The sequence below is a fragment of the Stegodyphus dumicola genome, chromosome 11 (genome assembly GCF_044657685.1).
Source record: "Stegodyphus dumicola isolate Sdum_Otavi_A_Nest chromosome 11, ASM4465768v1".
NCBI classification, from domain to species: Eukaryota; Metazoa; Arthropoda; class Arachnida; order Araneae; family Eresidae; genus Stegodyphus; species Stegodyphus dumicola.
Window position 1 is genome coordinate 132,780,396 of NC_140778.1, and position 13,409 is coordinate 132,793,804.

General features: G+C 34.5%; 1 protein-coding gene across 1 annotated transcript in view; it reads left to right on the forward strand.

Annotated features, from left to right (window-relative positions):
• The window catches only part of LOC118198482 (neprilysin-2-like), a 123,805-nt gene that overhangs the window by 71,328 nt on the left and 39,068 nt on the right, over positions 1-13,409 (forward strand). Inside the window, exon 14 of the mRNA XM_035370178.2 lies at positions 5,519-5,586. Within this exon, the coding sequence (XP_035226069.1) occupies positions 5,519-5,586 (68 nt within the window). The remainder of the gene's footprint in view (positions 1-5,518; positions 5,587-13,409) is intronic.

Here is a 13,409-nt window from a genome sequence, read left to right on the forward strand (position 1 = left end):
TCAAATTCGAGGAAATAAGTGAAATGCAGAAAAAAAGTGTGTATAATTTAATGCTCCGTACAAGAAATTCATGTGGTGTGCACATCACATTTTACATTTTACAATCTTTACTGACTTTACAATGGATAGTTTGGCATACGTGAATTTATCTCTAGGACCGATGACCTCTTCCATTGTCGAAAGCTGGAAATAAATCTAAAAACGAAACTAAGAGTATAAATTAGTTTAACAAAATTATTACTTAAAGCAAATAGTTAATGAAATCAGCAATGGAAGTGACAGTAAGGGAAATTTAAGGAGATCTCAGTGCACCTTAAAAAAGTTAATAGTTTTTGCCACTTCATAAAGTTAATAGCTATTGTGAATAACAATGATATCAAAATTACCACAAATCTAAAGATGAAAGTTGGTTAGGCTCGACTCCATGGAAAACTAAATCCACAGGTTTCTTCTCAGAACAATTTTGTGGCTACTCGAAGTTCTCTGAAAACGCCTGAAGTTTCGCAATACACTTTTCCAAATCCTTGAGTTGATGTGGGTGAGAATTTAGTCATGTCAATGCTGTAGTCGAATCAATTATAATTTTACTTTTCAATGTCTAAATTTAAGGAAATCAGCTCCCTTTTAACACGATTAGGAAGAAGATGGCAAACTGAGTGCTCAAAACGTGGCATCAATATAGACTTCAGAGCAGTTACTCGAGACTTGCTTGCCAGTAACTTTAAACAAAGACTGTCTTGATTGCGTTTTAGGTAAGCTATTGCTCCATAGCCAGATGTTGAAACATCACCGAAACCTCCAACTGCTATTTTTTCATTTGTAGAATGAAAAACATGCCGTTCCATTTTAAGATTTTTCCTGTCCTTTAGATCTGAAACAAAACGAGTTCACTCCTTGGCAAATGCTTCGAGTAATCCCTCCTCCCAATTCAATTTTTGAGGCCAAAGTTTTCGAAGGAATAATTTTTGTTTTACATGCGACTGCCCTGTTAAAACTAATAAGATCATACAGCCGGGCAATGAATGAAAGGACATCTCTTTTCATAAAGGAGGATTTGTCTTACAACGCAACTTTAAAAGCCAAAATGCCTGATATCGGCTACAAATTTATGCCCAAAGGTTTGGTCAATTCATTGGAATGAAAGTAAAACTTTGCTTTAGATTTTGAGAGGTCTAATACAAATGATATTTCGAGTTCCATTTGTGTAAAGTCATTCCAACTTCCAAACATCTTTATCAGTTGATTCTTTAATTCAGTAGCAGACTCAGTGCTACAAGCTCCTCTCATTATGTCGTCCATACAGACATCAGAAAAAGCTGCTTCAGAAACTAAACAGCATTTCTGCTGTTCTTCCAAAGCTAATTGCTTCATGTTTTGATAGCAAAAATGGAGCACGTTTAGTTCACAGCCTGAAAACACAAGGGTATCGCATTTGCGCTCTTTTCATGATACGTATCCTTGTGATGAGTCATTTGAAATCTGTTCTAAATACTTTTTTGATGTCCACAACTAGTTTCTATGCTTCGAAAACGAACAATTAAATCGAAAATATATTACTTAAATTCTTCTGATAGTAAAATATTGTTCAGAATTAAGCCCGAAGTAGTAGGACTGATGCGTTTCGCTGACAACTCTTCAGGTTTGTTTAGAGTGTTAAAGTTTATAGTGAGGAGAAGAGAAAACTATGGATGAAGCATTTTCTCCCTGTGCACTTGCCATGGGATTTGAGCAAAAAGATAAATCTGTTTCAAGTTTTTTGTGTTGAGGTCTCTATGTAGCTTTTTGATCATTTGATTAATATTTTTGTTACCTATGTTTTTTGAATCACTTAATTGATGATATATTTTGTCTGGAACACGTTGTGTACTATAAAGCATCCACTCTCACCCCTCCTATGTATTTATGATAGTGAAGCTCACAAAAGTTTAGTTCTTCTGCTCTTCAGGGAGGATCGTTGGCCATTTCTCCGATTCTCCGATTAAACATATAAAAACTTGCGTCTAAACTTTCGGATTGAGAAACTGGCCCGCAATATTGACTTGAACTTTCACTTTCAACTACACCACTAGCATTAAATCCGAAAATTGAATCTTGTAAAAAGAAAGTACTAGATAATACTTTGTGATAACAGTTTGAAAAGTGATTCGCTGTTTGTAGTGAATCAACGCAAAATCGCAAAACGAAAACAATTGTCCTTCAGCGACAAAGCCCCTTCAGACTAATAAAACATTGTAGCGTTGCGTGCCTCCAACTTGCACGCAACCAAGAGGTGACTATGAAAACTGGATAAAAGACAGAGTCTTGTTAAGGGTTTAAGTCCCTTTTTATTCAACGTAATAAATTACAAGTGCGTGCTCTTGACGCTCACAAACTGCGCCAACTCGGCGGTCAAATAAAAATAATAACCTGAAAAGAAACTAAAGACAAGACTCTAACTACGAGGCTCTCTAAAAGTAACTAACCTCACCGCGTTTTACAATACCGCTGCTAATTCAGCAAACTTGAAGATCACTTGAACGATTAACAATTCTTCCAGGCAAGCACACAGGCCGAAACGCAGGGTTCAATTTCTGGCTAACTACCTCCGCGCTCGTGAAGTAAGAACAGCACACCTTGAACTCGTTTCCTTTCTATTTAACTCAGAATACTTCCGCTGATAATTTGAATCCTTGCGCGTTCTACTAAAATTTACATACTCTGGCATTGGCAGTTCCAGGGGAAAAGTAAGGCTTGACAGGAAAGGTAGTTTAAACTTAAAATAAATGTTAGTTAAAATAAATATAAACCCTACAACATCACAATAAAGTGATCAACACTTCCGGCCCTAGTATTGGTCAAGCAAAGTCTTTTACTTTAGGTACAACCAAAAACTCTGTATGGAAAAGAAAGAATTTACATTGGTAATAAAGGCCCCAATTTTAAATTCAACTTTTATTATATTTCCACCTAATCCAAGAACAGCCATATTTATTGTTCCCCTTAACTGCAAATTATTTGCAAAATCCGAAGTTATAAAGTTTGCTTGGTTGCATCGAGCCTAAACAAACAATGGCTTCTATTATAGCAAATATTTTTTCGGATTTCATGCCCAACAATGGCATTTGTCAAGTTTTATTTTTGTCTAAAAAAATCTGCGATTTTTGTAACTTCTTTTAAATATTTAACTGAAAGGAATTCTGGTTCTTGATGTCGACTAGTAAGTGAATATTCCCAGAATGTGATTCTTAGAATAGAATATGGCTCATTCTGAATACAAATATCCTGATTTCAATGGAAAACTAATTATGATTGCCATTGCAGAAATTACAGGCATATTTAGAATTTCAAGAATTGAGCGTGTGAGAAAAATTTACATAGTTTAAACACAGTTAATGCTTTTTTACAATATCGATATTTTCATAGGTTTCATTTTTAAAAATAACGAGAATTTATACAATGGGTGAAGAGTTTTACAAAGCACACACTTAAAGATGTACAAACACAAAATATGTACTTAATGTTACAAATAACCGACATTCTCGCTTTTTCTATGGATTTTGACATCATACTTCTAAATAACCTATGAACATCTCCAGTCAGGCTGATTTGTAGACGTCAAAGACTTTCAAATTAACGTCTTGACTATTTATCTAAATTTTCTAATATTACGTTTATTAATATTATTTCCGTTTACTGGTTAAGTTCTGTATCCATCAGTATTAATGTACGTTGGTACTTGTGCATTCCGCCAGTTAAGATTCGCAGTGGTTTTGGAGATTCGTGATGTATTTTATGTATTGAATAATAGTTCGGTTATGTGAATATTAACCTTCTTTTTTTTTCAAATCTGACTGCAACTGTTTTCTACAGCTGAGTATCCTTTGCCTTTCGAATAATAACCGACTGCAAATAATATCACGTTTATGATCGGTTAAATGCTCTGACTTATAACGAGTTTTTAAAAGAAACTAGTTTTGGTAGTTTCCATTGAATTTAGGTAAGAAAATATCTGGTAGTTTAAACGAACTTCGTTTGGTGTAGCAACATTATTATCAGAATTAGAAATACGATTGTTGTTACAGGGCTTAGTGTCCAGTTCGTATAAAATATACTTAAATCTTACCTCAATTTTTCGAGCTCATGCTCCATTCCGAAATAGACGGTTCCGCATTCTTCACAATATTTATCTTTCAAACACTATAAAATTCCCTTCAAGATCTTTAAATTTATTTTAAACGATTTAAACATTGTCCAATTTACATTCCAGCTCTGTAGTATCGACTTTTGGTTCATCATTAGTTACAAAGCCTTTTAATAGCGTTATCCGTGCTTTCAGCCTCTCTTCTTCGACTAAACACAGTAATATCAGATGACGTCATTTTCCTTACGCTAGCAAATTTCTCCAGAAATCTATTTCAATGACTGACGAGATACTCCAGCGGGACAGGACTAGTATTATGGGCACCGCTGGGACTGGACTCCAGCGGGACAGGACTGTAACTGCAAAATAACGAAATTTTCTAATTAAGAAATACAATCTTTTATCAGGCTGAACGTAAAACTTACAGTACTTTATTGACTAAATACTACTACTAAATACTACTACAGTACTTTATTGACTATAATGATATGAAAGCTAGTAATATATGAGGTTAACATGTTGTGGGGGTGACGTAAGTCGTTGGTCGTCGATAAGTATACTTCTTAGATTTATTTAATTAATCTAACAATTACGTAACAGTCATTCAAACCGAAACGAAGGAAAACTCTCCTCGGATAAAAAGCTAAATTTTTCGCAAGCGAATTAAAGGATTCGCTGCTAGCAAAGTTTGTGAAGGATAAAGCCGTGCGATGTGGAGCCATAGGTAAATAATAATGAGATACATTTTGCAACAGGAAAAAGAAATAACAGAAAAACCTTCACAATTTTAACTGAAAAACGACTTGTTTAAAAATGTACTGTCAACATTTTACCGAGTTAAATTTTTGGCATCCCAACTGATAACTTACTAGATAGAGTCAAAATAATACAGAAATAGATTTTATGAGAATTTTTTATTAAGCTTGTAAACGTTGTAAGCAAACTACAAATCTTTTCATACTAATTAAAAAGGCTAAAAAAATCTATTATTTAAAATCTTTTCTATTGTTGTTTCTTTTCCAAATTAGAATACTAGAGATCGAAAATGTATTAGTTTTACAACAAATAAATGCATTTTGTTTGTTAGATCCTGCTTATATAGCTATAGAACACTTCGTTCAAAAATAAAAGTGATGGATGAGAAATTAGTATATTCATACATATATGCATTACTTGTTATGTTAAGGTATGTGTTATCCCTCTTCGTTGGATTGTAAATTTTAAATGGAAAATTACACGTTGAACGTTTTTTACATTAACCTTATACATTTCTTTCGAACTTTGAAATGAATACTTTTTTTATTTAATTACAACTGTAAGCAAATGTTATCACTAAAGAAAAAAAATCTTTAGAAATAAGTAAATTTTCTGTTCGTTTTGATGCATTTTATTCATTAGTAGGTGGATGGAATATGCAGAAGGATCTTCGACAAAGATTGTTCACGTTTACCATAAGAATAGAATTGGTGAATATTCCTTTTTCTTGTTTTTAAGCTTCATTTACTCCAAACTGTTCTAACAATTTATGTAAAATGAAATCTATAAATTTCAACCTCAAAATACAAATTAATAATAAAATCAGTAATTTCAGTAACTTTATTACAATATCTTTAATGGATTGCATTGATATCACTTCTGTATAAAAGTATAAGTATAAAATTTCCATAACACATTTATGTGTAGTTTTAAAAGTACATACATGCTGCATTTCTAGCATTTTATGTTTGGAATATTTTAATACCATGGTTTCATGCATCATTTCATTTTTCAAATAAGATATTCAGATCAGATTTCTTACTATTTAAAGTTTTTTAATGACTAAATTTTACTCCTCTCGGGATAGTTTGCTGCCAAATTCATCGTTACTCTCAATTATGATTATGTGTCACAGGATAAATACGGGCTGCTGATGGCGAACAGTCCGAGACTTCGAAATAGATTTTAATAAAGATTTATGAGATTCATTATCGCTAATATGATTTATTCTTAATACTCATTTCTTCTTACGAATATCGGTATTCATTTTTAATTCTTCTTGTATGTAAAGCTAAATCAAACTAAATACATGTAGATATTATAATAGTATTATCATAGCTGATTGTGACTCAAAACTCATGTATCTATAAAAATTCTAACGCAGCCTTATTTTCTCAACCGACCTTCATCAACATACACTCCCAGTTACAAATGTGTTTCACATTTCATGTGTTTCACATTTTCACATTTCACATGAAATGTGAAACACATGTGTCTATAACAATTCTATTGCAGCCTTATTTTCTCAACCAACCTTCATCAACATGCACTCCCAGTTACAAATGTGTTTTAAAAAGATTTAAAAGATTAACCCTATAAAAATTCCAAAATGCAATTTTTATACGGTCTCTCAGTCTATTAACTTGAATTTAATAAAAATAAATTATACTCATTGTAAAGAATAAACACAAAACTTCTGACTCTTGCAGGGTAAAATTTGATTACAATACTTCGTTTTTAAATTTTAGGTTTCCTTTTCTTAAAATTCAGGTGCTGTACAAAGCTTGTAGCTACCCTAGCTTCACGCGGCATTCCTTAGTGTATAGCACAAAATTATCTTGCTCCTACCAGCTCAGTCAATGAATCCCACGTTGGGGCCTCACTGTTGTAGGTTCTTCACAACAGTGTCACCATTAAAGATGAGAGCAAAAGAGTTGGTAATCGACGCACTTTGCATTTGAGGTCTCTTTAGCCGATGAGAGTACAGAAAATTGGCTCTCAAAGTCTGTATCAGTTCCGGAGTATCTTTATGATTACATAACGTCAGTAGCATTGCAGTTTCATAGAAGTTCAGTAAACTATGTAAAATAAACTCTTCAACAAAAAAAATAATAATGACCCACCAAGAAGGAGTTACCTGAATGGGACGAAAATCGGTAGAAGTGATGTACATGTACAGAAAAACAAATGATTACAGTTTGAGAAAAATTGCATGATTTATTGAAGTGATAGAGCTTCACAAAGTGAAAAAGGTCAGTAACGCGTTTGTCCACCTATGGTCCTTATGCAAGCAGTTATTCAGCTTGGCATCGATTGATAGAAGTTGCAGATGTCCTCCTGAAAGATATCGTGCCAAATTCTGTCCAACTGGCGCGTTAGATCGTCAACATCCCGAGCTGGTTGGAGGGCCCTGCCCATAATGCTCCAAACGTCCTCAATAGGAGAGAGAACCGGCGACCTTGCTGGCCAAGGTAATGTTCGGTAAGCACTAAGACAAGCAATAGAAACATGTGCAGTGTGGGAGTGGGCATTATCTTGCTGAAATGTAAGCCCAGGATGGCGTGACATGAAGCGCAACACAACGAGCCTTAGAACTTCGTCGACGTACCGCTGTGCTGTAAGGTTGCGACGGATGACAACCAAAGGGGTCCTAATGTGAAATGAAATGGGACCCCAGACCATCACTCCTGGTTGTCGGCCTGTCTGCTGGAAGACAGTCAGGTTGGTATCCCACCGCTGTCCGGAGCGTCTCCAGATTCGCCTTCGCTGGTCATCGGGGCTCAGTTCAAAGCGGGACTCATCACTGAAGACTATTCTACTCCAGTCAGTGACATTCCAGTGCGAATGACCCCGACACCACTGCAAACGGGCTTGAAGTTTTACAGAGGTCAATGGTAGTCGGAGAAAGGGGCGCCGTGACCTCAGACCCCTTTCTGTGAGCCATCTAGGAATGGTCTTTGCGATCACTGAAGCACTAATTGCACGTACAATCGATGATAATGATGCATCTGGGGCTGTGAGTGCCGCTCTGACGATTGCTCGGTTTTCACGTTATGTCGTTTCTCTAGGGCGGCCGCTTCCTTCTTGCCACTGTGTGCGGCCATGGTTCACCCATTCCTGCCAACATAGTGTCTAATAGTGGTTTCGGTCCTGCTCCAAATGTCGAGCTATTCGCCGATAAGACCAACCGTCTTCTTTGAGTCCAACTACAGACCTCTCTCAAATTCTGACATCTGCGCATATCGTTCGCGCACCTGTATGCGAGGCATACTTACTGTCTACCAGAGTACATGGAATGAAATTCGTGAATAATTTATGACCTGGAATCGTAATTTCTCTTCTTAAATATCCTGCCAGTTGCGCAGATGAGACGCGGTGTAGAGACAACCGTTCATTCATTGGCTGCCAAAATGTAAAATTTTGCATTTTCCGTCGAAACCTGTATGCATATCAGTTTGTGTCAAATTTGCTTTATATCTTCTCGGTGCGCCTTTTTTTTTTTTTTTTTTTTTTTTTTTTTTGTCTAAGAGTGTATTTACAACTAATGCATATGTGATGTATCAAAAATTGCAATATCTGCACAGAATTTCATTGATATTTCAATTTCAAATTCCAGAGAGCTCAAGACACAGTAAAAGAAATCCAGATAGCCTATCAGTTTGACGAGGAAATAAATCCAGTTTAAATTCATTTAAATTAATGTTCGTTGAGACATAAATATTTCTTCACAGCGCAGCTCGAAATTTGATTGCTGAGTATGAAGTGCATTTTTCTGATTGGCTGTCGACTCACTTGACACTTTTCAACTGTGAGTTTGTATTTTTTAAGTAGAATGCTGCAAAGAGCCTGATGTTTCAGGATCCCGTAGGCGAGAGCCTTTGCAAGTTTAGCAGAATTATGTGATTAATTTTCGTTGATATTTTGATTTTTCATTGAAGATAATTCGCAATGTGCTCATTTTTAGATCTGCTGAATATTTTTGTTTCTTACATGGTAGGGGACTCCTGTTCATATACTTCAAATCTTGTTCTGTGGCCTCTGAAGAGTCAGAATGTCTTTTTTACTGAGATTTGCCCAAGTTTGTGATGCGTATGAAAAGATCGGTCTAATGTTTGACTTGCCTTTTCCGGTTTAAGGATAGAAACCGATCTTTAAGAAGTGGATATAATCTTATAGTGACTCCCAATGCGAATTCTGCTGATATGAGAATTCCAGGTGAAAGAATAATTTAATGTGACTCCCTAGGCAAACTGTAAAGCCAGCGGATTTAGATGGAAGCGTTTTATTTTGCTCAAAGTTTTATTTTCGTTTTATTTTGAAAAAATAATTAACAGGTATTACAACTGTCAAATGAAACAATTTGTATAAACATACTACACAATTTAATTCTAAAATTTTTAAATAACCGTAAATAAGGCTGATATCTTTAAACACTAAAATTCGAAAAAACTTCGAACGGATTCACTAAATTCGTTTATACTACGCCAAAAACAGAAATGTCAAATGAACTGAATGATGAATTTATTTTTGCAAATTATTAAGAAATTAATGTATTATAAAATTAACTGCCATATTTCTTAGATTCGAGATCTCATGCCTTATTCTCCTCATTCTTCACACGTAAAATCGGAATATATCTTAGAACTGATAAATCTTAAAAACTTAGATATTCCTTAGTTATTAACTATTCAGAAGTAATAAGTTTATCTGGATTGTTAATTTAAATAAATAATATTATTGGGTACTTTTCCATTTTGCCGGCGCAAAAGATAAAGTCGCCAAAAATAGTACAATCGAGGCCAAACGGAATTTCCTCGCTGGTAAAATTTTTACGCCTCATTTTCAAAACAAGTCGCAGTCATTTCTTATCAGATTGATTCTTTCAATGCTGGCATACAATTACATAGAATTTTTACCAGATAGTTCAATTTTTATGTCCGAAGGTCATTCGCGGTAATTAGGATGCAATCACACCGCTCACCCGAAAGCGAAAATATAAAAAGGCAACGTCAAGGGTTAAATTCATCAATTCTAATGATAATGCACTATTGAAGTAAAGCAGTGGGGTTTCACATAATTTCTGAGTAAGCTATTTGTGCGAATTGAAATAATTCTTGATTAAAACTTTTATTCGAAATTAAGATTTAACTTGAAATTACTGTAGATAATTACTGAGAGAATTAGATTTTTGTAGCGTAGTTTACGTGAGGTGAGAACCCTCGGGGTCACGTGATATGAAACGGCGAATCAGGATGTTGTACCATGAAAGCACAGTAAATTCTTAAATTAATGTCTTTTTACAAAAATTTAAACGATATTAAAATTTTTATGCCTTCAAAATAAAAATTTCTTAAAGCTAACATTGGTTAACATTTTTCATGTGTATACTATGTGTTTTCGCTAATAAAGTCTGCTTGGCGAGATTTGCGCCGGCGAAACGGAAAAGTACCTAAGTCAAAATCTATAACTAAAAATTATTTGCTAGATGTATTTCAGATTTTTTCCAGTTACCTTTTTTGTTTTGTTAAGAATCTAAGGTGTTTTTTCACCTCTCGCTAACCTATATACACAGATATATATATTGTAAGTCGAACAATACAAGTAGGAACTTCTCAGTCAACAAGCACGAATTAAGGTAAACCTTAAACCTAACACGTTTTTACTATTTTTACGCTGACGTCTGCCTGTCTCGTGTCTGTGTGTGGCGATGTTTTTCGTCTACGATAACTTTTGTATGAAATTTCCAAAAATTTGCATTTCCGTACTTAATCTTTCTGCATTCATACACTGCTCGACATTGAAAATGCAACACCAAGGAGTAGTCAGAAAGTGATGAAATTTGGAAAAAAGACAGAGACAGCAAGCAGCAATAAGTGATCTTTATTTCAAAATGATAGTCAGAATACAGAGCGAGAACGACGTCGGCTCAGTAGGATAAGCGATAAGCAACGGAGGACGTGGGCACTGTCCCTTTACCAAAAGGTTAATCGGTATAGCACCACGTCCACCTATATCTAGAGCCTAAAGAGGAATCACAAGACGCCACGCGCCGGGCGCCCAAACCCAGAGCCAAATTCAACCCGGGGGCAGTCCAACAGACCAAATGCCCACGAAAGACAGTCCCAACAACCGCCCAGGCCCCACATTTATTAAATAAAATAACAAAAGCATGCAGGGCCAAAAAGGGCGAGTTTGGACAATAAGCAAAAATTTTACAAAGGTGTAATACACACAAATATAGAATATACATAAGCTAAAGTACAGTCTGATGTTGGGCAGCCCAATAATATACAATGAATAAAATATAGACAGTAGAATTAGACTTAATGACAATATAACATAAAAATAGAGAACATAGTGAAATAATGAATGTAAATGATTACAGCAATACACAGAGGATATACCAAAAGAAATAAAAATAAAAGAATACAATGTAACAGAATGCAATAGCGGTACAATACACTTGATCCCGTGGTATTGTGGGAAAAACATGCAATAAGGCTAATTATACGATTATGAGGAATAAAAATAACATATTTAGCCTGCATAAAAGTTAACGAATATAAGATACTATACAATACTATACAATATTACAATACAATACAAAAAAAAATTAACATATTTAACCTGTACTAAAAGCCAACTGATATAAGATACTATACAATACTATACAATACCACAATACAATACGATACAGTAGATACAATACCACAATATAATACGATACAATAGATGCTATACAATACTATACAATGAAAATACAAAATACATTCAGTGTTGGTGACACAAAAATACATTTAAAATTGTCATGACACCAGTGATCCTAATGCAGCAAATAAATTGATGCAGTTACCTGCATAAAAGATAACTTATATAAGATACCATACAATACTACAATACAATACAATACAAAAGCTAATTAAACGATTATAATGAATAAAAATTAACATATTTAACCTGTATAAAGCCAACTGATATAAGATACTATACAATACAAAACAATACCATAATACGATACGATACAGTAGATACTATACAATACTATACAATAGAAATATAAAATACATTCAGTGTTGGTAACACAAATATACATTTAAAATTATCATGACACTTGTGATCCTTATGCAGCAAATAAATTGATGCAGACAGTTAAATGTGTTACTATACATTTGCAAAGGATGAAATATAGACTTAAGTATGCCACAAATTATGAACATATATTATACCGTGAAAAACACAAAATACATTCAATGTTGGTATAAATACAATGGATATATTTAAAACAATGGATAATGGTTGGATATATTATACAATGAAAATCTCTAGCGACCCCATTACATTTAGTGTTATTATTACACAGAGAATTAAATGTATGATATTACATGGGCAATTGATGAAAAGAAGACAGTAACAGTATAATGTATAGCCAAATATGCAAGTATATGGTATACCGATGTTTAACAGCAACTGGCAAACAATGTACCATTAATACGCCCAACTAGATATGCCAAGATATTATATACTATTACACAGTGAAAAACGCAAAATACGTTCAATGTAGATATTATCATAGTGCATTATGAGGGAACACAGACAGTTATATGTTTGATAATACATGGGCAAAAGATAAAAATAAAGACAATAACATTATTATTCATAGGTAAATATGCAGATTTAATATATTCAGATATTTAACAGCACCTGGTAAAAAATGTACCGTAAGTACATTGATAGCTGCTATGGACAACAAAGAGACTATTAGGACAATACATATGCAACAGATAAATATGCAAATTCAATATATACAGATATTTAACAGCACTTGATAATAAATGTGCATATGCAAAAGATAACATTATTATTCATCGGTAAATAGGCAAATGCAAGATATACAGATACTAAACAGCACCTGGTATTAAATGTACCATAGGTACAAGGACAGCTGTTATAGACAATATTACCTGGTTGCACTTAGAAAAAGATGCTGAGAGAGAATATACAAATATTTGACTGCTGCTATACACAGCGACTTATAACAGATGGATTACAATAGATTACAATGGTTACAAACACTTCAGAGCATAAAAGTAGATGGGTTATAATATATACAAGCAGTTGAAGAAGTTGAATCATATGTCGATATTATAAGGCACAAAGATCAAGTCCCAGATTCATCAGTTTGTCAATTAAACGGACTATCTTTTTGACTTGATGCCGTTGCATATGTAGGACCACCGCGGACAGCGATGCACGAAGAAACACGTCTAGGCATAGAGTCAATAAGAACGTGGATGGTGAACTGAGGAATGGCTCTCCATTCCCTTTCAACCATTTGTCACAGTTCGTCTTCTGAACGACGCAGAGTCTGCAAACGGCGTCCAATCACATCGCACGCATGTTCTATTGGTGACAGGTCAGGATAGTGCGTTAGCCAGGGAAGCATCTGTATACCTTGCAGAGCATGTTGGCAGATGCGAGCACTGTGTGGTTGGGAGTTATCCTGCTGAAAAATTGCATTAGGCAGCCCCTGAAG